We start from the raw sequence: 25134 nt of genomic DNA, 5'->3' as shown, positions 1-25134 counted from the left end.
AGTATCCCGCTGCTGCTGGAGTCCCTGGCTGCGGACCAGCAGCTGAGCGCAGGGACCCCTGGGCTCTTGGGGGTGACAGCTGCGAGGGGGACCAAGCGTGTTCTGAATTGCGCCCCTCTTCGAAAAAGTGAGAGGCTTGGGAAGAAAGAAGTCTTCCCAAGTAGCGAAAGCACGTGTCAAGCCCCGTTAGCCCGGAGTTAGGGGAGCTGCAGCCTGCAAACAGTGCCAGGGGTGAACCCACTGCTCCTGTGGGGTGGAAAGGGCAACGGATTAAACTCCGCCGGCCCGCCACTCTTAGGGTCGGGGTCTTGGTGGATGCTCACATCAGCTGTATGTTGAGAAACACTCTGCATCGCCCCATTTTATAGACACTGGAGGTTAAGTTGCTTTGCTTGGGATTGTATGGAACTTTTTGATAGTTCTGACTCTGTGCTAGGTCCCTCACTAGCCGGAGACCAGCAAGTGGCACTGGCTTTTGTGAGTCTGCGTTGTCTGGCTGCGGGAAGCTTTTCTTGTAAGTACTGAACCTTTGAAATGCGTGTGAGCTATCTGCAGTGAGTTTAGGAGGTTGTATAGACATGGGGGTGCCAACTACAGCTTCTTTGAAATTGGCTCCAGATAATTATAAATAGAACTCTGACTCATATTAATTAACGTGGCGCTTCAGTCTTAATTTCTTTCAGTAATTGCCCAGACATTGTTGATCACCATTGCTTGGCTTCCCTAGGAAACAGCTTGAAGTTGGCACGGGAGGCCGGGAAATAATCCGTACCCCCTTAAGAGCTATTAAAATGAAATTGATTTGGTGCTATTGTGTCAGTTAGAGGATGTTGCTGTGTTTTTTGGTGTTCTCCAGTTTGGCTTTAATTCTGCATTGTTTGGTGTTTCAAGGCTTCAGTGAATTTGTTATTTTGGCCCTTTAGTTTTTCATTGTCGGCCTTAATTTTTCCTGTTATGATGGAATCTGTCCATTAGAGGGTGACTTGCCTCCCGGCTGTTGACTCAGCTCTTGTTTTAAAAGATCACCACCTTGCTTTTGAGCCTCAGGGACTTCAAAGACAATCCCTCGGGAATTCATTGTTATTTTGACTATTAGCCAATAGGGGGAGCAAAAACATACTCCTGACGTTCATAAGGTGCAGAAAACAGTTTTGCGGATGTTAAACCTGCATTTCAAAAGTGGGAACTTGTTCTAGCTTCAGTAGTCCAGGTAAGTAGCTTACTTTCCTGGCTTCCAAAGGGAAATTGGTTTTAATTTCCATAGATTAATGTAAGAAGTGCCATCAGGACATTTATGGCAAGAACTGTATGTTGGCTTCCAAGATGTTGAATACACACACACACACACACACACACAATTTTTTCCGCCACAGGAGATATGTATCTAAAACAATTGTATATAGTTTGGATAATATCTCAGTCTGTGGCCATCCAGCAAAATCCATTGTGAGTCCTTTTGTAGTGGTCTTCAGTTTCTCTGTTGCAAAAAAGTTGGTGTCATGAATTTGTAAAGGAGGTTGGTGAGTGAATGACCCTGTCATCGTTATCTTCCATTCACGTTCTCCAAGCACAAGGCAGCAAGGCTGTGTTAATCCCGTGTTCGCAGCCATTCTGCTGCGCCTTCTTCAGTGTGGCTTATGTGCTAGTGTGGGTTGGACATGCTTAAGATCAAAAGTGTTTAGAATTCATTTTTCTAGGCTTGGGAATATTAGCTTATACATCAAGAGATACCTTGGAGAAGGGACAGATATCTGAACACAAAATTAATTATGTTTCATGTACAGCTTCTGCAGATGATCAGAAGATCATTTTATACAATTTAGTGCACCTGGGTTTCCGACTGTGGCCTGTCACGTTAGGTCAAGTGTGGAATTTTCCACTTTTGTCATGTGGGTGCTCAAAATGGTTGGATTTTGAAGCATTCCAGATTTGGGGTTTTGGATTAGAGATGCTCAACCCGTATAGGGATTACTTAGAAGTATTGTATTTGATGGCAGTATAGGTGTTACGGATACCTGTACCTGTGCATATGTGTGCAAATGATATTCAATAGTTAAATGTGTTGGGCCTGCTGTGATAGCGTAGTGGTTAAAGTCCACACCTTGAATGCGCCAGGATCCCATGTGGGCACCGGTTCTAATCCCGGCAGCCCCTCTTCCTATCTAGCTCCCTGCCTCTGTCCTGGGAATGCAGTCGAGGATGGCCCAAAGCATTGGAACCCTGCACCTACATGGGAGACATGGAAGAAGCTCCTGACTCCTGGCTTCAGATTGGCACAGCTCCAGCCGGTGCGGCTGCATGGGGAGTGAATCATCGAATGAAAGATCTTCCTCTCTGCCTTTCCTCCTCTCTGTATATTTGCCTTTCTGATAAAAAGAGATAAACCTTTTTAAAAAAGAAGAATTAAATATCTTGCTTGGAAAACAGTCTTTAAAACTGACTTTTGGAAAAGGGGTTTTAATCTTTGCAGTATTGTAGCTAATAAGCTTTGTTGTATATCATGTACTATTGATTGAACTCTGTGTCATTTGCCAGGTCAGGTCAACTAGACCCTATTTTACAGTAACTTGCAAATGTAGTCCCTTCTTTCTGAATCTCAGCCTTGCTGTTAGACTACCAAGTAGCATTTATTTGGGATCTCATTTAGTGTTCCCTGCTGCGATGTGGTTTATCCAATCATCAACATATCACCCATCCCTAGTCCTCAATAGGTTTGTGGGTTCTCATCTTGGAATTTGAGAAATAAGCAGTTCTCATTCAGTTCTCTGGTAATAGGGGTCAGGATGCCCTAGGGATGCTTGGAACTTTGTCATAGAAAGCCTTTAAGGATCAGCAGCCTTGGTTTTTCTGAAGGGAACTATGGTCTCCCCCCACCCTTTTAGACTCCAAAGAATTTATCTCTCTTGGTTGCATTTTGTAAATGTCAGGTGGCCCTTGTTCTTTGAGGTCAAAAGCTGGGCCTGTGAGTCTGGAGAACTCAAATGCCCTTGAGTTCCAAGGTTATCACCACTGACTTCTTTAGAAAGTGATGACCGATTTCCTAAGTTCATATATCTGTGAAGGATTCTGATTTTACATTTTAAGTAGACCTAACATCCAGGGTAAGGGGTTACAGTGCTGTAATATTTTCCCTGGATAATTCTGCTCTACGGTCATTTTGAATTACCACTCCCCCATTCGTGACAGTTTGTTTTGAAATGCATTTTTTCCTGTCTGTTCGTTGCTATGGATAGAAAGTTGTAATTGTCAGATTTACTTCTTAATCGAGGATATTCTTTGTTTCTAGTGAAGCTCAGTGGATTCTTTCCTCAGCTTAGTCTAGAAAAAGAAATAAAAGAAGCTGAGGATCTTTTGTAGATAGAGAAGTTTTATTTGAGAAGTGAACAAATGAATGTGAAAGGAAGAAGGAAGGGGGAAAGCACATTCCAGGAGAGATCCGGGAGGTGAGGTGTCTCCTGAAAGGAGAGACTGACCAAAGTTTCTGGAAGTGTCTTGAATTCTTAAAGGTTTCCTGACCCCTCCTGGTCTGGGAGGGACCTGTGGAAGACCTTCCCCATTGGTAATCTCTAAATAGGAAGTGGCTGGGCAATTCCTGTGATGCCCACTTGAAGGCGCTGTTGGGTGACTGAGAAAAGAGAAGTTTCGTGACAAACCATATATGTGCAAACATTGAAGAATGAGATGGTGGTCCAGGAAGAAGGGCCTCCCAAGCCTTGCCCTTGGACCTCACACAAGATCTTAGCTAGTTTAGATGATCTAAGTCTGTTTTTGCTTTATTATTGTGTAAGTGGTTTAATTGCCAGTTTGAGCAGTCCACTGGAATGTTTTGCTTAGATTTTCAAGCTTATTGAAGATATTTAAAAACTGTTACTATTTGAAATGTGTGTCATTTGGGTTCTGTAACTGTTGTCTGGGGTCTTTAAAAAATGTATCGGGTACATATACCAAGAAATACACATATGTGTGCATATAAGAGATTTTTTTTTGTCCTGTGATCATGTTTATAATCAACACGAGTTAAGAACACAACATTACCAGTGCACCAGTCCTCAGTGGCAACCCTTCTCCTTTTCTCCTTCTTTTTAATGTGGAAAAAAGAGTAAATTGTCATTTACAGGAGAGTCACAAAGCAATATGTACAGCAAAATGCCAAACGATAAGACAGTCATACAATTTTTATCCTCTTTTAAATGCAAGTAAGAAAATATAGGATTTGTGTCTTTTTGGCTTGTTTCAGGTAGCATAACCTCCAGTTGCATTCCTTTTGTTGTGAATATCAGGATTTCATTCCTTTTTTATAGCTAAATAATATTCCACATTTTCTTTTTTTTTCCCCCCCACATTTTCTTTATCCAGTCATCATTTGGGCTCATTCTACATTTTAGCTCTTTAAATTGACCTGCTGTAAACCTAAGGGTGCAGGTAGCTCTTTCGTATGCTGATTCCATTTCCTTTGGCTATATTCTCAGTCATGAATAGCTGGGTCATGTGTTACTCCACCCTGTCTTCCATAATGATTGTACCAGTTTGCATTCCCACTGACAGTATACTGGAGTACCTTTCTCTCCCAGTCCTCCTCAGCATTTCTTGCTTTTTGATTTCTGGATGATAGCTGTCCTGACTGGGATGAGGTGATACCCCAGGTGTTTTATGTGCATTTTGCTGATGGCCAGTGATCCTGAGCATTTTTTTTTTTCCCTGTGTCTATGGATCATTTACAGTTCATCCTTTGAAAAATGCCTGCTCATATGCTTTACCCATTTAATTGGGTTGCTTGTTTTGCTGCTGAGTTCCTTCATGTGCTTCGAGGGGGCCGTTAGTGTCAAAGCAGTCTTGCATTGCCATTAGGAATATGGGCAATTTGGAACAGAAGAGAGAATCTAGGTGAAGCTAGCCTTGAACAAATAACTGTGGGTGCTTCACAGACTGACTGAGGGCCCTGGTGTCACTGGGAAAGAATTAAGTGCCCTGAGATTAATTGCCAACATTTCTCTGGTTCTGTATCGGCAGAGTAACACTTGCAACGATAGTGCTGTTTTTTTGTAACAATCCATAAAACACAAGCTGTTGCTAATTTGTTCCTTTCTAGTCAAACTACAATAAATCCCACATAGTTTGGAAGACCCTTCCAAAAAGATCCATCTGCTGGCCTCTGTCCATTTCTGGCTTTCTTATTTTCTATCTTTTGAAATAGCACGTTTGTTTGTTGAATGACAGCAGGCCCCATTCCCCCGCTTGCATCATCTTTGCTTAAGATTTGGTCCAGATTTCCCAACATTTCCCCCTCCTGTCTCAGGGGTGACTCGGATCTCTTGCTCTCTCTGCCGACACGTGTGCGCTCTGTAGTGTTTGAAGTCACGTTCCTATAAATGCTCTGTGGGGTTACACTCCTTTGGACTTGACGTTACACTTTTTATTCTTCAGTTCTGCAGGCTAATGATCCACACGGATGACTGCTGATGAGGGGTGGAAGCCGTGTGTAAAGGGAAGGTCTGGAGCCGCAGTGCCACATCCACACGTGCTTCCAGACCATCCCCCTGGAGCTTGTGCGGAGATAATTAAGGGGAAGGGACAGAAAGGGTTAATGCCTCTCTTGCCTGCTGCGATTCCTTTCCGCTGAAAACTTCTTAGAGTTTGGAGTGAGGACTCTGAGGGATGTGGAGACGTTGGCAAAGTTGACCTTCAGGACCTGCTGTCAAGCTGTTGCCATGGTACCAACTGAGCGTTAGGTCTGAGACCTTAGCTCTTGCTTCCCTGGAGGAGGAAGGCAGGAGTGTCTCACCCTGCTTCTGGGACATCGATCCCCCAGGGAAGGGCACCTTTAGAAATGGGGGCTTGCTGCCAGGGGACAAAGCTCCTGCTCTGCTGGCCTTGCAAGCACCTAGTGCCATTGTCTAGCTTGTGTGGAAGGTCAGGAAAACACACTGAGGTTGATTAATCCCTGGAGAAGTGATCCTTAGAAAGCGGTGCCTGTAGTTTGGGGTTCCTGAGCTTTGCTGCTGATCCGACTTCGTGGGGAGAAGGTGTGTGACAGCGTGATACGTGCAAGAGCTCACCACCACCACACCCGGGGGCACCACATGGGCCAGCCAGAGGTCTGGCAATACTTTGGATTTTTTTTACTTGATTTTCTTTTTGAGATTTATTTATTTATTGAAGGACAGAGTTAGAGAGGGAAGAGAGAGGCAGGGAGGAAAGGTGGAAAGAGGGGCGAGAGAGAGAAAGCGAGAGCATAGGAGGGAGGGAGATGTTTACTCTTCTCTTGGTTTACTCTCCACATGGGCACAGTAGCCAGGCCAAAAACAGGAGCCAGGAGCTTCTTCTGGGACTTCTGTGTGGGTGCAGGGGCCCAAGCACTTGGGTCATCCTTCACTGCAGGGAACTGGATCAGAAGTGGATCAGTCGGGACACAAACAGGTGCTCACATGGGGTCCCTCTCTCTCAGGCAGCAGCCTAGTCGCCTGTGCCAGGATGCCAAACCTTTCGGTCTTCTGCTAGTGGAAACTTGACTCCTCGGGGGGGATGGAGGGAATTCTTTTGGGAAGTATCACCCTGCTGGCATTGTCAGGGACTTATGTTTTGACAGTGTGATATTGGTCTTTGGCTAGAAAAATACACCGGGGGGCTGTTGGCAAATTTACTTTCCTAATGAACCAACTGTATAATTGCTGGAATGGAATGTGGCCTCTTTCATACTTGGAAGGTTATTTGAGGTGAAACCTTGAGATGCTAATCACAGGACCCTGCGCGCCTGCCTTGGGCTGAGGACTTCTGCGGGCGCTTCCCTGTGCTGGTGTGAGCTACCTCTTCTGTGACTTTTTCTTTAAGATGAAACAGCCTCAAATATTTTCTGAGCATCCAGGAAGAATAAGTGGCGTGTTTTGTTGTGATAGACTTTGTGCAGGCGACTGGCAAGTTAACTTCAGCTTGGAGGGAGAGTACCCTTGAGTCATTATATACACTTTGCATCATTGCACTGTAAGTAAGGTCTTCCCTATGTGTGTGGGAGAAGTTTCGGGTCTAGATGGGCATGCTTACTATTGTTAGGCTCTATTTCCACTCAAACTTTTCTGAACTGAAATTCCTACTTGTTTTCTTACGTTTATGATTTTAAAGAGATTGTTAACTTGTCACATCTTTGCTGTTCGCCATGTGAATCATGAAAAATCCTTAGATGAAGAGTGCATTAAGAGTGACACCCTTGGGCCCGGCACAGCAGCCTAGTGACTTAAGTCCTTGCCTTGCACGCACCATTTGGGTGCTGGTTCTAATCCCGGTGGCCCCGCTTCCCATGCAGCTGCCTGTTTGTGGCCTGGGAAAACTGTCGAGGACAGCCCATGGCCTTGGGGCCCTGCACCCGTGTGGGAGACCCAAGGGAGGCTTCTGGCTCCTGGCTTTGGATCAGCTGAGCTCTGGCCATTGTGGCCACTTAAGGAGTGAATCATCGGATGGATGGATCTTCCTGTCTGTCTCTCCTCTCTGTATATCTGACTTTCCAAGAAAAACAGAATAAATGTTACAAAAAAAAAAAAAAAGGAGTGACACCGCTGTCTTTTTGTTTCGAATGTGTTCTGCTCATCATTCACTCCATTGCAGTTTTTGTGCAGCCATTGGATGCATCCTGTTTGTAGCACATGAGCCAGAGGAGAAATGACTTGCCAGCTGCATGTCACATGTTTTTCTTCGTGCCCTTCTCAGTGACACCTTGATTTCATTATCAGAGTGTGCACAAACTAAGATGTTCAGGCTCTGACTTGGTTCAGTGTGTGGGCTAACAAAGGAGTTTCCTGTGGAACCAGTTCTACTAAATTCTTGAGAGTGTCTCCATAAAGTCTTCCATATAGCTTCCACGCTGAGGAGGGGTTCTGGTCCTGTTTGAATGGAGGGTAGCTGAACACCCAGCTAGACCACTGTTAGATTACTTGGGGGAGGGGAAGCTAGGCAAGGGAGGAGGTGTCAGGTCAGAGGAAAGTTCACATTTGCATAATAACAAGAGTTCAGATGTTGTCTTTGAAAGGAATCATGCATTTCAAGTAGGAATATAGGTGAGGTTTGCAAAAGAAATTTTGTAGAAGTTGGGAGTAGCTGGCAACTTTTGTAACCCCAAAGATCCTGTTCTCCAAAGCCAGGAAAAAGCAGTCTGTTTCTAATTATGTATTAGAAAAAATGGCAATGTTAAGCCAAGAGAAATGAACATTTGGTAGTTGGGTTGCTTTTTTGTGGAGGGTAAAAGAGAAAGGACCGTGGACTCACATTTTAAAGAATCTGCTAGTTTTTCTGTTGGCTTACTATTGGTAATTAAGAACAATGTTAGGACCAAAGACTTTGGGGGCATTTTGGTGCAAAGGGTAAAGACACCACCAATGATACCTATAGCCCATATGGTGCTGGTTCGAGTCCCGGCTGTTCTGCTTCCAATCCAGCTCCTTGCTAATGCACGTGGAAAGGCAACAGCGAATGGTCTAAGTTCGTGGGCTTCTGCACCCACCCACATGGGATATGCTGAGAAAGCGCCTGGCTCCTGTTTCAGGCCTGGTCCATCCCTGATCATTTTCAGCATCTGGAGAGTGAACCAATAGATTCCATTGTCTGACACTCTTTTAAATCAGTCTTTAGACTAGATTAGGTTCCTTTTTGCTTTTCTGAGAGCAACCAGAGGGCATTTTAGGCAGCTTCTGCTGTGGCTGCACAGGGTTGGTGCCCAGTGTTCTGGGTCCAAGCTTGGGTTTTGGGTCAGGCTTTCATGCTGCCCAGTGCTGTATGCGAGGGGTTCCCGGCTGTCGCACCTGCTGGTTGACACCGTGGTTTTCTCACGTTGAGTGCAAACGTGGACCCTGGTGCTGAACAGCATCTGCTGGGGGAGATGATGCAGGGGCTGGTGTGAGAGGAACGAGAAAAATGGAGGTGAGAAGGCTGAGACGTTGACCGTGTGTGGGTGAATGTGTTGTCCCCCTGTGGCCCCTGTCAGAAGCAGCTCGCCTTTCTGAATGCCTGTGGCTGGTTTCAGGATTAGTGGCACCACGAGACCTGGGTGTCGACAAAGAAATCTCCTTTCCCCTAGCAGAAGCTTGGCCTCAGCAGGCCTTGTTCCGCTTTCTCACACCTTACACCTCCACAGGGTGTTGAATAAGACTTTCCTGATGGTGTGAAGCTTTGATGCCCTCCTTGGCTTGTCAGGGCTCTTGGTTCTGTTCTCACGTCCCATGGACTTCTGCTGCAGGTGGGCTCCCACGCCCACCCTGTGGTGATGCAGTGTGGGAAAAGTGCAGGTGCCGCCATTCTGTGCTGGCTCACAACATCCTTGTTCTTCTGTGCTTGGTGTGCATGCTGTTTGACTCTCACCCTGCTCCCACCCTGCGTTCCTTTGCTGCACATCCCTTCTTCCTGTGTGGCCTCCCCTCCCGCTGCCTCTGGAGGCCCTGTCTGTTATTCAAGGTACCCTCTGTTGTTACTTTCTCCTGGCAAATGTTTCTTTCTGCCAGCTTGTGAATGCGGCTTTCTTCCCTTGGCATCTTGTGGACTTCCCTAGAGCAAGGCCGAGTCTATCTCCTTTGTATCTTGGGTGTGTGGCGTGCATCTGTGCTGAAATATGCAATGTCAAATTGAATTCTTTGAGTCAGTTTCAGTTCTGCTAAAACTCTGGGGAAAACTCAAACTTAACCAGTCTCCTGCATTATAGCTATAGAGAAGATGCAGACAACTCACTGAGAATCATCACACTTAGGGTTATAGTAGGGCTGTTAGAAATAATCATCTAAATCACTCTGAAGATAAGAACAAGGCAGGGTGAGGGGGCCTGCTGGAATCACACAGCTGGTGGGCGGTGCGGCCTGCCCTGCCCCTCTGCAGTTCAGTGTGTCTCTCTGATCAAACCTAAGTCGGATCCTATTATTATTATTATTATTATTAGCTCAACTGTCCCTGACTTAGAGCAAAAACTACAGTTCTGACAGTGCAAACTACAGTTCTGACAGTGCTTGCTTACACTAGCCGGTCACTCTAGGCTGCTGGCTTTCTGCTCTGCCTCACTCTGCTTCAGCTGCCCCACCTCGTTGCTGTTCCCTGTGTGTGTCCCACCTTCTCTGCCTCAGGACCTTTGCATCTGCTGTTTTTTTCTCTCACAGTGTTTCCCAAATAGCAGCGTAGTGTGTTTCCTGTAGATCCTTAGGCGAAACCAAGATGGACAGACACCTTTGCATTCTTTGTCCCTCTCTGTTTTCTCAGCATCTCTCTCTCTCTTATCGATACATCTAATTCGGGACTGGCTCCCCAGCTGGAGCGTGATTTTCACAAGGGCAGGGCTTTCTATGTGTGCCTAGCCCAGTCCTGGCACAAAGAAGACACTTGATAAACATTTGTGGAATGGATAAGTGAGAGAGAAGAGGCAAGATTTTACGGATTTCTTAGACCCCCAGCTAAACACACTGAGGGCATTAAGAAGGGAAGAACCAGCAGGTCTGTCTGGAAGAACGAGGAGCTGATTTTGAAAAGCCTCGGGTAAGACCTGTTAGATAAGAACACTGATCTCTTTTTAATTGAGTGAGTGGGGGCTCAATTACAAGTGGTTTGGAAAGACTGCTTTTCCGTTAACAGGCGTGGGCTTGCCCCTGATTCTCTTCACCTGTGGTTTGCCCTTTAACCCCTTCGTCAACAAAGTTGAAAAGTAAACACAGCATTAAAGAACAGTGCTGGGGGGTGGTCTAGGGCAGCGGGCAGAATTTCCTTGTGGTCCTGACATCTGCCCTTGGCTCTGAGCTCACCCCTCTGGGAGGCTCACAGTACCTTCTAGAAGTTTGCTGTGTTTGTGGGGAAGGGGGCAGGACTGGGCTCCAAGCAACAGTATTAAGTCTTCCAGGCCAGATGAGTTTTGCTTTGAAGTTCACATATCTTTGGAAAGAAATGTTAGTTTTAGGCAAAAAAAAAAAAAAAAAAAAAAGAAAGAAAAAAGACATCAGAGGAAGAATTTGTTTATAGTTGAATTACCATTTTAATTTTGAAGCAGCGTTTGAACCCTCTGCGAAGGAGAGGGAACTGAATTGAAATTCCTCCTTTCTCTTGTCAGGGATGCTACTGAGGAATGAGACAGGTGGGGTCCTGTCCTGTAAAATCAGTCCCTTACATCCAAGCAGCAGGAACTCCAGATCTGAAGAAGAGTGAGGTTGCTGCGGGTGGTGGTTCTAGGGTGTGAGGAACATAGTTACGTAGGTGGAGGAGTGAGGCCGCACTACCCTGCCTCTTACTAGGAGAACCTCACTGTGGCTCCTCCAGGGGCCTCCTCCCCAGGCTAGGAAACCCAGCCAAGGAAGCCAAAGGCTTAGGAGAAAGTTGTTGGCTATGTGCAAAGTCGGCAGTGTCATTTGGCCCCAGGGTTCAAAACCATCAGATGGAAAACAAATGGTTTCATGTGCAGTAAGAATTCTTGTGACTACGTAATCACGACCCTAGCTATCCCTTGCTGAGCCCCAGCAGTACTTTGCCCATTAGGCATGGAAGTTTAAGTTGTCTGTAGTTTCATGCTTGGAAACAGCAAGGCAGAATGTGAATTCCCCATGGGCTGTGGGGAGCCCCACACCTTCCAGCTTGTTACACTGAGGTTTGCACTGGATCCCCCAGGATGTTCCTACCCCAGGGCTTTTGTACTTGCTATTTCCCCCTGCCAGGGATGCTTTGCCTTCAGCTACTGGCCAGGCCCTGTCCCTGGACTAATGGTCAAGTGAAGCTTCTGCTTGAGATGCTAATTCCTGTGTCTGAATGCTGGTTCCAGTCCTGGCTGTTTTGCGTGCTGTAGGGCATCCTGCTGATGATGTACTTGGGCCCCTGCCACCCATGTGGGAGCTCTGGATGGAATTCCTGGCTCCTGGCTTCCACCTGGTATTCCTCTCATTTTCTAGTTTATATGCTTTGTTTATTTTTCTATATCAGGGACTTCCTGTGTGTTTCCCCTGCCATCTTCTTAGATGATAAAAACTGTTGTCGGTTCCCTGGACAGTGCCCCCCACTGGATAGATGCTAGCCAATATTGGTTGAATGAATGAATGAAAGCAGAATACAGCTGATCAAAGCTCAACACCATGATTTCAAAACAAAATAATTTGTTCCTGTTGTCTGACCCTGTCAGGCTGTCCACCACAAGATCAGGATTGTCCAGGCAGGGTGTGGTTGCTGCCTGCGTGGTTTGGAGATCAGCCACAGTCCCGTCATTGCTCCCCCGCCCGGGATGTTGGTTGGTTGTGAGGTTAAGAGTACATTCTGTGCAATTACACAGGCCCATACTCAAATTCTGGGGCCAAGACTTGTTAGTGACCTTGTGGTTGCTTCATATTCACTCTTGTCTCTTTGGGTTGCTGAGAGGACTAAATGAGGAATCCTGAAGCTTGCAGTGTGTGTTCGAGTATGTCTGGTGGGGTCAGAAAAAAACCAAGGCATCAGAGCTAGGGTTAAACCCTCAAGCAACCATGAAATCCTCCCAGAGCAGTACGCGGACAAGCCTCGGCTGTGCTACCAGCTAGCTGTGGGACCATGGCCGGTCTTTGCCTCTTTCTAATTCTTGATTTGTCAACCTGTAAAATTAAAGGGTTGGAGGGGGTAGCTAATTCCAACATGCAGGTTAGGAGATAACACGGGGCAAATTATTCCCAAGATGTTCAAGAGATGGTGTTGGCAGTGGGATGGGATTAATCAGAAGTGGCTTTGGGGAAGAGATGAGACGATGCGCTCACCACTGATGTTGCTAGAATGAGTAGCTCTGACCACATCCAGGTCTTGTGGGTGCTTGCATTGCTGCAGAGCTACTGACTTAACTGCTTTTTTTTTCTTTTGCGTACATTAGCATCTGTTTAAAATAGCCTATACAGTCTTAGTAGTTGATTGACTGTTCTGATGACAAATTGAGTATTTTTCTCAGATAACAGTTTCCAGTACTGTTAAATTAATTTCTACCAGCTGGCATATGATTGTGCATTTCTGATTTCCACAAGTGTGTCTGAAGCCTCATTTTCTGGGAGGAATTCAAGATAATGACAATTGGAAGTTAGGTATCAAATAGTGTGTTTTTGTATCCGGTCTTCCGTTAGAGATGATGGAGATGAGGGCCAGAATGTTGTCTGAGCCTTGTAATGAACATTGATGACGGAACTCCTGCCGTTTTATTTCCTTGAGAATGTTTGCAGTTATTTATTATTATTATTTACAGATTTATGTATTTGCGAGGCAGGGAGGGAGGGAGGGAGAAGGAGAAAGCATGAACAAGAGAGATCTTGTATTCACTGATTCATTTGCCAAATGGCCACAACAGCCAGGAACCAGGAACACTAGGAGTCATAACTTCAGTGGTGGTAGGAGGCCTAAGTGCTCGGGGCATTTTCTGTTGCCTTCCTGGGTCTGTTAGCAGGAAGCTGGACTGGGAGTAGAGCAGCCAGGACTCAAGCTGGCACTCTGGTATGTGACACAAGTGGCAATTTAGTTCGCATCATAGCACTTCTCTTTTATTTGAGAGGCAGGGAAGGAGTGGGGAGATAATGTGAGATGGGGGGGACTTATCCCTTTATATCAGTTTGTTTTTTTTTTTAAACCAATTATTTGAGAGAAAGACCAGAGACAGTGAGAGATATTAAGAAAGAGAAGCAGGGTAGGGATAAGGAAAGAGAGAAAATGAGTGCTCATAATGACCAGGACGAGGGCTGAGACTGGAGCCAGGAGGCAGAAACTCAATGCAGGTCTCCTGGGTGAGTGGCAGGAACTCAGTTACCTGAGCCATCAGTGCTGCCTCCCAGGGTCGGCACTGGCATGGAGCTGGAGTCGGGAACCACCTCTTAGTATTGAACCTGGACATTAGATACTAAGGTGAGATGCAGCCACTTTATTAACTACCATCTTGCTTAGTACATCAAATGCACCCCCCATCCACTTCTGTTGTAATGTACCCATACTTGCTATTTGTGGTATATTCTCTAGATGACCACTGCAAGGCAGATGTAGGTAGACTTGACCCACCTTGCCAGAGTAATTAGATAAGTAGGAAAGCCATACCTGGAAGGAAATAAAATCGTAAAGATGTACCTACAGAGTTGGATTTCACTGTGCTCCCAGGATCCACTTTTAACTTCCGATGGAATCCCAGGAGGCTTCCTTAAACAATAAGGTTTATGCTGAGACTTGAAAGTGTCATAAAGTGGCCCTTAGGGGATTGCAGAGGATGCTGAGTTCCAACACAGTGAACTTGCTCTGGAAAGTGAGGACTTGGTCCTCCTGTGGGACTGAGTGGACGGGTGCTAGTGTGGCTTGCAATGTGCAGAAGCTGCGACCAGACCAAAGGAGCAGTGGTTCCTGTGAAGGGCTTTGGTCTTAATTTCTGACAGTAGCAGGTAACCATGAAAGGGTCTGGACTCTTAAAAGAAATTAAATACACACACATACTCATGCACACCCATAGGATTTTGAGAGGCAGAGCAAGACACACGCCATATGCTGGTATACTTCTCAAATGCCCACTGGAGTCAGAACAAGGGTGAGCAATTGTGGGCAAGGCTGAAACAGGGTGCCAGGCCCTCAGTCCAGGTCTTCCTTGTGGATGTCAGGGACTCCATGCTTGAGCTGACACTGAGGCCTCACGGGGTCTGCATTGGCTGGAACCTGGCCTCGCTCCAGCCCGGGCACCCTGATACAGGAGATAAGTGTGCTAAGAAGTGTTTGCACTGGCTTTGAAGTATTAACATTTTCTGTAGCTAAGCTCCTGAGCCCTTTCCTTACCGCATAATATGGGTTAAATAATTGAAATATCTGCTGAGTGGCTCACCTCACACCAAAGAAATTATGTTTCTATTTAAAGTCTGAGAAGAAAAGAAAAAACAGCTTGATCAGAATTAGCACACTATCTGTTACTGGAGTGTTTACTCTGGGTGAATGTTTTTGCAGAATTGCTGCAAATGTAAACATGTGAAGAAACATTGTCACAGGTCCTGCTGTGTGCGGGAGATTTGGGAGATGTCACTTCACCAGAACTGTTGTCTTTAGCAGGTGCTTGCTAGGGGTCTGATGGGTAGTAACCATTGTCCTGAGATGATTCAGGAATTGCGGATCCTTACTGGAATAATTGCAGCTCCCTGACTTAAATGCTGTGGATGACTGCTAGTTGTTGATCCCAAAAAGCTCGGTCGGTGTGGTGGTAGTCCTAGGCTCAGTTCTGCAGTCCCTGTGTGCACCTGCTGCTAACTTGAGAATCACAGTGGAACTGAGGAGAGTCAGCCTGCCAAATCCCTGTTATTAGAGTCAGAGGCATCATTACCACCTAAGAGTGGCTTCACAATCTTATGTGTCCACAGTTCTCATGTGGACACATGTTGAATTTGGAATAATCATTTTTTTTAAGTGATGGAGGGGATTTTTGCAATTTCAAATGATAACTTTAATTTCAAAATGAATGCAAATGGGCCTGGTGGTGTGGCCTAGTGGCTAAAATCCTCGCCTTGAACGCGTTGGATCCCATATGGGTGCCGGTTCTAATCCCGGCGGCTCTACTTCCCACCCAGCTCCCTGCTTGTGGCCTGGGAAAGCAGTTGAGGATGGACCCTGTACCTGCATGGGAGACCTGGAAGATGTTCCTGGATCCTGGCTTTGGATCAGCACGGTACCGGCCATTGCACTAACTTGGGAAGTGAATCATCGGAAAGAAGATCTTTCTCTCTGTCTCTCCTTCTCTCTGTATATCTGACTTTCCAATAAAAATAAAAACAAATAAAAACAAATCTTAAAAAAATGAATATTTTACGAACTGTTCACCTTGCTGCTGGTGGTTTGTAAATAACTTCAAGGAAGTGATGACTACCATCTTTTGGAAAGGGACTCTGCAGGCATGTATTGCTTTAGGTATCACCTCCTATTCTATTTATTGTGATGTGATCAAAATATTGTTACAGTTGGATGGATGGCTGAGATAGTGGTCAGCCAGTTTTGAACCTATAATGTTTTGCATTCATTCTTCCTTCAAAACAGACACCATTTTAAGTGATAGGCAACAGATGCCTTGGATGCAAAAATGTCAAGTATAGTGGCTCTTGAAGCATTGCAGGAGTGGATAAACCATCCCATCTAGTTGGTGAATTTGAAAACTATCTTTTAGCAACCTTGTGAGTTGTGTCCATGCCCCGCCTACCTTTGCTGTATTTTTAACATTTTTAAAAACAGTTTCTTTATTTTCATTGGAAAGGTGGATTTACAGAGAGAAGGAGAGACAGAGAAAGGTCTCCTGTCTGCTGGTTCACTCTCCAAGTGGCTGCAGTGGCCAAAGCCAATCTAATTTAAAGCCAGGAGCCAGGAGGTTCCTCCAGGTCTCCCATGCAGGTTTTCTTGTTTTACTTGGGAGGGAGGTCTGTGTCACTTGGACTTTTTTTTTAAAGGTTTATTTTTTAAAGACTTATTTTTAATTTTTATTGGAAAGGCGGTTTATACAGAGAGGAAGATCTTCCCTCCGATGATTCACTCCCCAAGTGAGCGCAACGACTGGTACTGCGCTGATCTGAAGCCAGGAGCCTCTTCTGGGTCTCCGCACGGGTGCAGGGTCCCAAAGCTTTGGGCTGTCTCCCACTGCTTTCCCAGGCCACAAGCAGGGAGCTGGATGGGAAGCAGGGCTGCCGGGATTAGAACCGGCGCCCATATGGGATCCCGGGCGTGCAAAGCGAGGACCTTAACCACTATGCCATCACGCCAGGTCCCACTTGGACTTTTTTTAAGGCCTGAGTGCAGTTTTCCTCAGTTCCACATGGCAGGGCTGGATGGGTAGAATGGTTCTGTGGGCCTGGAGGGAGGTGGGTGGGGTGCTGGAGTGCAGCCTAGCTGAGCGGGGGGGGGGGGGGGGGGGGAGTGGAGCCTGTTCACCTCCTCCTGGGGGACCCTTTGCCTCTCTTCCTATTGGTCTTCCTGTGGAATTTTGGCCTACTAAAGTGGGTCTAATCTTTTTCCTGACACTGGCAGCCAAAATGCACCAGGTCCTTAATTAACCTTGGGCCCCAGGATTATCAATCTCTTTGATAGAGACAGCCTGCTAGTTAGAAATAATGATTGCTTTGATATTGTGCCCTCCCAGCCTCACGTGGTTGTTGCCACTCCCCTGTGATGTAGGGAGTTGAGTTACAGAGGAGAAAACTCAAGTCCTGTTGGATCTGTACCTGTGTCCTTGCTTGCCTGACTGGCTGCTGCAGGACTCAGGTGCTGCCGTGCATCCTCGACCTCCTGCTCGATCCAGTGTGCAGGGAAATCTGTCAAAACCCAGTAGATCAGCCACTGCCCTGCTTGGACCCCTTCTTGACCTGAAGCTCCTCGCTAACCTTTTGGTCCCACTGTGCCTGCCTCCCGTGGTTTTCCCCTCCTGGCCTTAGAAATATCTACTTAGCCTCAGGTCACTGTCCCTCTTCCTTGCCAGCTCTTACCATACCGTGTGATTCTGCTTGTCCTTCAGAGCGCTTAACCTATTGTGTGATTGCATACTTCTGATGATGTATCTGTGTGTGTCACCAGGTTATAAGCCCAACAGGACAAAGAATGTGTCTCTTTGCATGACCCATAGAGCTACATTACCTGGCATCAAGTAAGCTTTGAGTAAAAATTTGTGGAAAGAAGAAATGAGGTTTGAGAGATTCAGTGTCTTGCCTGAAGTAGTACATGATACTACTTTTACTGGGATTGGAGGATGCTTTGCAAGTTTGTGGGAAATGGAATTACAAGCAAAGTTTCTTTTGGTGCAGCAGATGTTTGAAGTTCATGCCTCTGAGGGGGCTCCAGGAGGTTGGTGGAAAATGCATGGTCTGAAAAAGCTGCATGGCTTTCCTTTGCTTGCATTTTCCATGAGCTCTTCACAGGACTTTTCCCTGCCCTGTGTGGCAGCACTTTTGGGTCCTTTGTTCATGACTGTGCCCTTGGCTTCCTGACCAGTGCCTGGCACGAAGCAGTCAATATTTGCTGAAGATCGATAGTGCTTGGGTCTGAGTCCAACATTCTCTCATCTAGATCTGGGACTATGGCCCTTATTGTGCCAAAACTGCCTGTAAATGAAGATGGGAAATGATCCAGTTTTCCTGCATAGTAGAGAAATCAGAGAGTAGCTATTGTGACTTGGGGAGGCAGCTTTGCTTTCTCTGTGTAGGTTTTAAGGGCATCCAGATGCCAGTCGACAAACAGCAGTATCAGTCCTACCTCCTGCAGATCCCCCTTGTGCAGGCAGCCACGCCTGGAAATCGGTGTCCTCCATCCTGCCTCTGTTCTGCTCCCCGGAATAGTGTCCTGCAGAGCCATCAGAGCAGCTCCTGCATCAGCTGGTGTTTAACCGTTTGCAGAGTTCACCTGCATGCAGACTAGTAACACCCTAATGATCTGTTAGAAAGCCGTTTTATGCTGAAGGTAACAAAAAAACTCAAGTGTTAGTTGCTGCTTCGGTTTGGGCAATGGCAGTTTTTCAAGTCCATCCAATGTATCTCTAGCCTTAAGGTCTTCACATACCTTGACTGTTTCCGGATCCCGACTTACCCCTCCACAGTTGGTGGTGAATCAGAGTCAGTGTTCAGAGTACAGCAGTACATAGCTCTGAGCTTCAGGCTGCCCTAGGCGTTTTCGAAGTTTCGAGTTCAGCTTTAGCAGGATGGTTTCTTTCTTGTGGTTGCCTTCCACAGTCCTGAAGTGCAGGCATGGCTGTGGGTCGCGGTGATTTGTGTGGTGAGCATGTCAGTGACATGGAAGGATGCTCCCTCTCTTGGAAAGAAGAATCTGTGTTTACAGATTGACTACGTACAGAGAGAGAAAATGGCACCCTGCCTGTGGTTATGGACCTTACCCTGGGAGGTGGAGAGGTGGTCACTGGAAGGGAAGAGACCCAGTTTTTAACCATGATCTCTGGCCTGTTAGTTTAGGCAAGTACTGGTCTTGGATCTTGGGGTTCTTCCTTATCAATAAAATCATGTTGGTATCTTCCAGCTTTTAGGAGTTGTTGATATACTTGTATCTTTTTCATGTTAGTTTTTTTTTCTTTTAAAGATACATTTATTTATTTATTTATTTGAAAGGCAGAGTAACAGAGAGAGAGAGAAGGAGAGGGAGAGAGATTTTTTTTTTATCTACTGGTCCATTTCCCAAATGACTGCAACAGCTGGAGCTGGACCAGTCTGACGCCAGGAGCTTCTTCTGGGTCTCCAGTATGGGTGTAGGGGCCCAAGCACCTGGGCCATCTTCCTCTACCTTTCCAGATGTATCTGTGTGAAGTTGGATCTGAAGTGGAGCAGCTGGGACTTGAACTGGTATTCGTATGGGATGCCAGCACTGCAGATGGTGGTTGTACCTGCTATGTCACAGTGCCAAACCTACCATGTTATGTTAATTTTTTAACTGAGAAATTGGTTAGGAATTTATCATGATTTACTTATAATTTCAGGTGGATCTCGTGTAGATAGCCATACCTATAAGCTATGAAGGCAAAGTTAGTAATTTTTTGTTACTGGCTCTTAGCCTACCATTAGACATCCATTTTTTTTTCTCTTGGTCACAGTACTCCTTAAAGATACAGCAAGAATTAATCTTCATGAACTAAAGACCTCAACCCAGAGAATAGAATTTCCCAGTAGTTCCTTTTGAGCATTGGGTTAACTGTGTTTGGTGCAAGAACTCAGTTGACTGGGACTCTTCAGCCAGTCCCGTCTGTACTGGGCACTCTGCTGGATGGTTGGAGCCTATGAGCGCCCTGCTCAGTTTCCTGGTCTCAGAAATAAACACAGGGGAACTTGGAAACAAGCAGAAGTCATAGTGCAATCCTCTGATTTTTGATTCTGTTAAACCGTTAAGGACTCCCTCAGAATTTTTTTCTGCTTATTTGAGGTTGCTAAATGTGCTCACACCCTTTGAATGGGACACCTTGCTGGAAATATGGACAAGAGACTATTTCACAGTAGCCCCCAAATTGTGCTTTCTCAGAGTATACTGATGTGTATTTCTAAATAAATTGTTTGGTGGTTTAACTGGTCAAACGTATATTGCTAGCATCCCATGTGGATGTCAGTTGAGTCCCAACTGCCCCACTTCCAATATAGCTCCCTGCTAATGTGCATAGAAAAGCAGTGGAAGCTGGCCCAAGTCCCCAGTTGGCAGTGTGAATGTGAAAGAGCCTCCCAGCATTGCTGTAACAAGGGAGCTGAGCCACAAGCCGAGTGTTTGGACACGATTGTGTACAAGTCTTGGTGAAAACCAGGAGTTCAGTCGGAGGGGAGCCACACGCTCCCCCTCTCATTCTCTTTGGTGTTAGGATGCTGTCACCATGTTGGGCTGAGGAGACAGAAACCCCTGCAGTTTATTTTGTGGTAGGACTTCCAAGCCCAAGGCGGAAAAGCTTTCTCTTTGTTAGAAATGGCAGTGTGGAGTTTCAACTTGTTGGAGATGTTTTTAGATCCGGTGTGAACTCGCTGCGGTTTGCCTTTGGGCATGAAGCTGTTTGGCTTGGCTCTGTTCTATCTGTAATTGCTGCATTTTAATAATTGCCCAATATTCTTGTCAGCAATTTGCAGTCTATATTTTTTAATAGAACCATTTGCTTTTCTCTTCCGCAGGTTCCTTGGGCCCCTGGCTAAGCCCCTGGATTAACACGGCAAAGTCCCGCAGACCCTCAGCCTGTTAAATTTCCCCAAGGCCTCGTGCTGTTTGTGATCCCCAGCCCTGAACAAATACTTGGAGACACCATCTTTTCCTGAGAGCTCCTTTCAGGGCTTGCTAGATAAAAATTGTCTAATTGTCTACAGCATTTGCTTAAATAGCATATTTGTTCAGGGAGAGTTGTTTTTCTCCCTGTCAATTAAAAAAAAATTTTTTTTTTGAGGCAGAGTCTGAGGAAGCTCCCATCCACTTCTTCATTCCTGGAATGGACTGGACTGGGGCTGGACTGGGGCTGGACTGGGCTGGACTGGACTAGGGTTGAAGCAGGGAGCTGGGAACATAGCCCAGGTCTCCCATGTGGGTGCAAAGGGCCCATACTACTTGAGCCTTCACCACTATCTCCCAAGACATGTGTTGTCTGGAAGCTGGAATTAAGAACTAGAACTGAGAGCGGGGAACCCAGGCCCTTCCATGTGGGATGTGGCTGCCTTCCTGGCATCTTGACCACTAGACCAAATGTCAATTCCAGAAATCCATTTTCTTTTTTTTAAATAAAAAGCTGAGTTAAAGTCTTTTTACTGTTGTTGAGTCTTTACATTAATAGAAGATTTCCATTTTATCTAAGGTGGTATGGAATTAGGTAATAGAATTGTTGGAGGGGCTGGTGCTATGGCATGGTAGGCTAAGCCTCTGCCTGTGGCACCAACATCCCATATGGGCATGGGTTCGAGGCTCGACTGCTCCACTTCTGATCCAGCTTCTTACTAACGTGACTGGCAATGTAGCACAAGATGGCCCAACCACTTGGGCCCCTGCTGTCCTTGTGGGAGACCCGGATGGAGTGCCAGGTTCCTGGTTTTGGCCTGGCCCACATCTGGCCACTGTGGTCATTGGGGCAGTAAACCAACAGGTAGAAAAATCTCTCCCTGTCTCTCTTTCTGTCTCCTCTCTGTCTTTCAAATAAATAAAATGCATCTTTTCTTTTAAAAATTAAGATATAATTATTTAATTCTTAACTACTGTAAAATCTGTTACATCTCATTTACTGCAAAATAAATATTTTAGGAGATGAGAGAGAGCGAGAGAGAGAGAGAAAGAGAGAGAGAGAGAGAGAATCTAAAGAGTAGAATCACTGAAAGGACAACATTTCCAGCCAAGCAGAAGCGCAAGTCATTAATGACATAATGGTCTTTTCTCAAAAGCTGGTTAAGCTAGAGAGACTTGAACCAGCACTCAGAAATGGAGTGCTGGCATCACAAACAGTGGCTTGACACGCTGTGCCACAACACTGGTCCTACACTCTGAATTCTTTATCAGGATAAATACCTTGGAAAAACAGAGAAGAGATAGTGATAGCTAACACTTACTGATGGATTATTGTGTGCTAAGCACTGTTTTAATGTTTGTGTGTATAAAATAAATCCTCCCAGAAGTCTGTCTTACCGTGGTGCAGGTCCATTCATGAGGAGTAATCTGGGGGCTGGCACCATGGTGAGGCAAGCTGAATCTCCATCTCTTAACACTGACATCCCATATGGGCACACATTGGAGTCCCAGCTGTTCCACTTCTGATCCAATTCCCTGCTAATGCACCTGCCAGATCAGTGGAGGGTGGCTCAAGTTCTTGGGCTCCTGTACCCACATGGAGACCTGGAAGAAGCTCTGGCTTTGGAGCAGCGCAGCTCTGGCTGTGGTGGTCATCTGGGGAGTGAATCAGCAGATGGAAGAGCTCTCTTTGCCTCTTCCTCTGTCACTGAAACTGCCTTTCAAATAAAATATTGTATTTGGTGGGTGGCAGGTGGAGCTCTGTGGAGTACTGAACGCCACTCTGATCCATATTCTACTTACCCTAGGCTGATTGTCACTGCCATGTTCCGAGCTGGAATTAGAGTGCCTCCTGCAAATGTAATGACCTTAAGAGACTCTGGAAATTATTTTTTAAAAATTATTTATTTGGGAGACGTAAAGAGAAAGAGGAGAAAGTGAGAGAGAATGAGCTCTCATCTTTAGACCTATTGCTCAAATGTCTGTACCGGCCCCTGGGCTGAGGCTAGAACAGAGAGCTGGGAACTCAATCCTGGTTGAGATTCTAACGATTGGAGCCATCCCTGGTGTCTTCCACCGTCATCTACCTTAGTAGGAAGCTGGAAACTGGGCCATGGGTGTCTTACCTCCTAGGTTAAATGTTTACCCCTAGAAAATTCTGTTTGAAATTAGGACTTCATTGTTATGGTCCTAGAGAGGTCATATTTGAAGGTGGTAAGAGACACAGAAGGGGATTTGGTGAGCTCCTGCTGCCTCATGCTGCAGTCCAACAGTCACTTCTTCCCCTACCCAGCTTGATCGCCCTTCTCACAGGCAGATAGTATTAACACTGCGAGGAGCTGTTTTAAGTACTTAACACTTGCGGCAATGAGCTAGGAGTGTTTAATTAGAAGCTTATTTCACCGATTTTTATATTTTTGTTCTGTCTCCTACACATGCCCCAGCTGGTTCTGTCTGTGAGGGTAGCCAGCAGCCCCTGTGTATGGTATTTCCGTGCTGACGGTGACAAGGCTGTGGCCCGCAGTTTGAGATGGGGGCTGAGAGCTGCACCTGCCTACATCCTCTGGAGTTTAGATCACATGCTGGTTGTCTTTGTGCTCTGACCCGGTTATTGGATGCCTTTGATTGCTGATGGGTAGGAGCGCCTCCAGAAGGAGCACCCCTAGAACATTGCTAGGTGTGCAGTAAAGGCTTGCTGAGTTGGGCAAGTTTGAGCTGTGCTAGCCTAAGGGGCTAAGCGATGGGGCCGTGAAGACCACAGGGCAGTGTTGAAGTTAAGCAAACCATGCCAAAACTCTCCTTTGAGACTGGGTAGGAGCAGCGGGGAGGCCTGGACTCTCTTAGTCCAATTACCAGTCTCCCCAGTGAGGCAGACACACAGGGAAGGCTTTTTAGTCTTCTTTTTAGTCTCATTTAAAAAAAAAAAAAAAGAAAGCAAAGAAAGAAAAATTTGGAAGGCAGAGCCACAGAGAGAAAGGGAATGACAGAAAGAGATCATCTACCTGCTGCTTTCACTTTCCAACTGGCCACAAAGGCCGGGGCTAGGGCTGGGTCAGGCGGAAGACGGGAGCATGGAGCTGCATCCAGGTCTCCTTCGTGGGTGGCACGGGGCCCCAGCAGTTGGACCATCCTCTGGTGCTTTCCCAAATGGGTTAACAGAGAAGTAGATGGAAGTAGAGCCATTGTCCCCGCTTCCCCCCCAAAACCCCCATGAAATGTCATCGAGCAGAGAAATAAGAACCTTGGCTTTTTGTGGTTCTGCATTTTTGCAGACAGATTCTCAGTGTAATTTAATTTGATCCTTGTGATAACCCTGTCATTATGACATTAAATTGAGTCTCTAATCAGAGCTATTGGTGCTTCCCGGATGGCACTAGGGACCATGTATATCAAGTGTCACTGTTTACTTTTGTACCACAGCTTAACTGCTGATGTTCTATATCACGTGTGTGCCTTGAGTTTCTTCTGTATTCCTAAAAATTGCATGTAAAACTGAAGATTTTAAAATGTCAAGTAAGCATATAATTTGTGCAAGTATATTTGCCATAAATACCTTTCTTAGTTAATTACCACTTGGCTTGGTATATATGAGAGATTTCATTCTGTCATATAAATCTATTTATTTGGAATGCAGAAAGAGATAGTGAGGTTTTTTTTTTTTACTGGTTCACACCCTAAAAGATACTAACTGACATTGGGCTAGGCTGAAGTTGGGCATGTGGAACACCATCTGGGTCTCCCATGGGGGTGCAGGGGCCCAAGCACCAGAGTCATCTTCTGTTGCTTGCCCGGGTGCATGAGCAAAGAGCTGTGTTTCAAGTGGCAGGGCTAGGTCTTAAGCTGGGGCTCAGATAGGGGATGCTAGTGTTGTAAGCAGTGGCTCAAACCAGTGCACCACAGAGTCAGACTGAAAAATATCTTCTCTGATCCGTTTCAGAGATGATTCATTTGACTTCAGTGTATGTTTGTTTATGAAAGGACATTTTCGTGTTCAGTTTTTATACTGAAATTTGTTTACTTTTGCAGGCAGTTTGAGTTTTGTGAGGCCGCTGCTGATCTGTGCAGATTGTGGTTGAGGGAAGTGACGGCAGGAACATCGGAGAAATGAAGATGACCTCCCGTTGCGTGGTCGCCGTGTTCGCCCTGATGAGCTCCTGTGTAGCCACTGCAGGTAAGTTGCATGTTGACAACTCTGTGTTCATTACTTTCTTTCCAGCGTGTCTTTCTGCCCTCTTTTTAGTTAAGAAGAGTTAAGGCCATTTAGGGTCACGTGAAACTTGAGTTGTGTTCTTTAGGGAAATAGAATATTTGATAACTCTACACATAGTAGTCTGTTTGCCTGTGTTAAATCTACTAAGCTAGCACCACGTATTTTAATGTCAGTGACACACATGTATATATAATTCCTCTGCTATGTTGAGGCAGGTGGATAATAAATATTCTGATGATTAATTCCACATGTTTTTG

At 45.8% G+C, this 25134-nt stretch overlaps 1 protein-coding gene across 1 annotated transcript in view; it reads left to right on the top strand.

The window, feature by feature from the left end:
- TGFBR3 (transforming growth factor beta receptor 3) overlaps positions 1-25134 on the top strand; it is a 199871-nt gene that overhangs the window by 870 nt on the left and 173867 nt on the right. The window contains exon 2 of the mRNA XM_040998995.1: positions 24694-24838. Within this exon, the coding sequence (XP_040854929.1) occupies positions 24772-24838 (67 nt within the window). The 5' untranslated portion in view covers positions 24694-24771. The remainder of the gene's footprint in view (positions 1-24693; positions 24839-25134) is intronic.

This window comes from Ochotona curzoniae, unplaced genomic scaffold (genome assembly GCF_017591425.1).
Source record: "Ochotona curzoniae isolate NIBS_2020 unplaced genomic scaffold, NIBS_Ocur_1.0 scaffold_1037, whole genome shotgun sequence".
Taxonomy (NCBI): domain Eukaryota; kingdom Metazoa; phylum Chordata; class Mammalia; order Lagomorpha; family Ochotonidae; genus Ochotona; species Ochotona curzoniae.
This window is presented reverse-complemented; position numbering and strand designations above follow the sequence as displayed.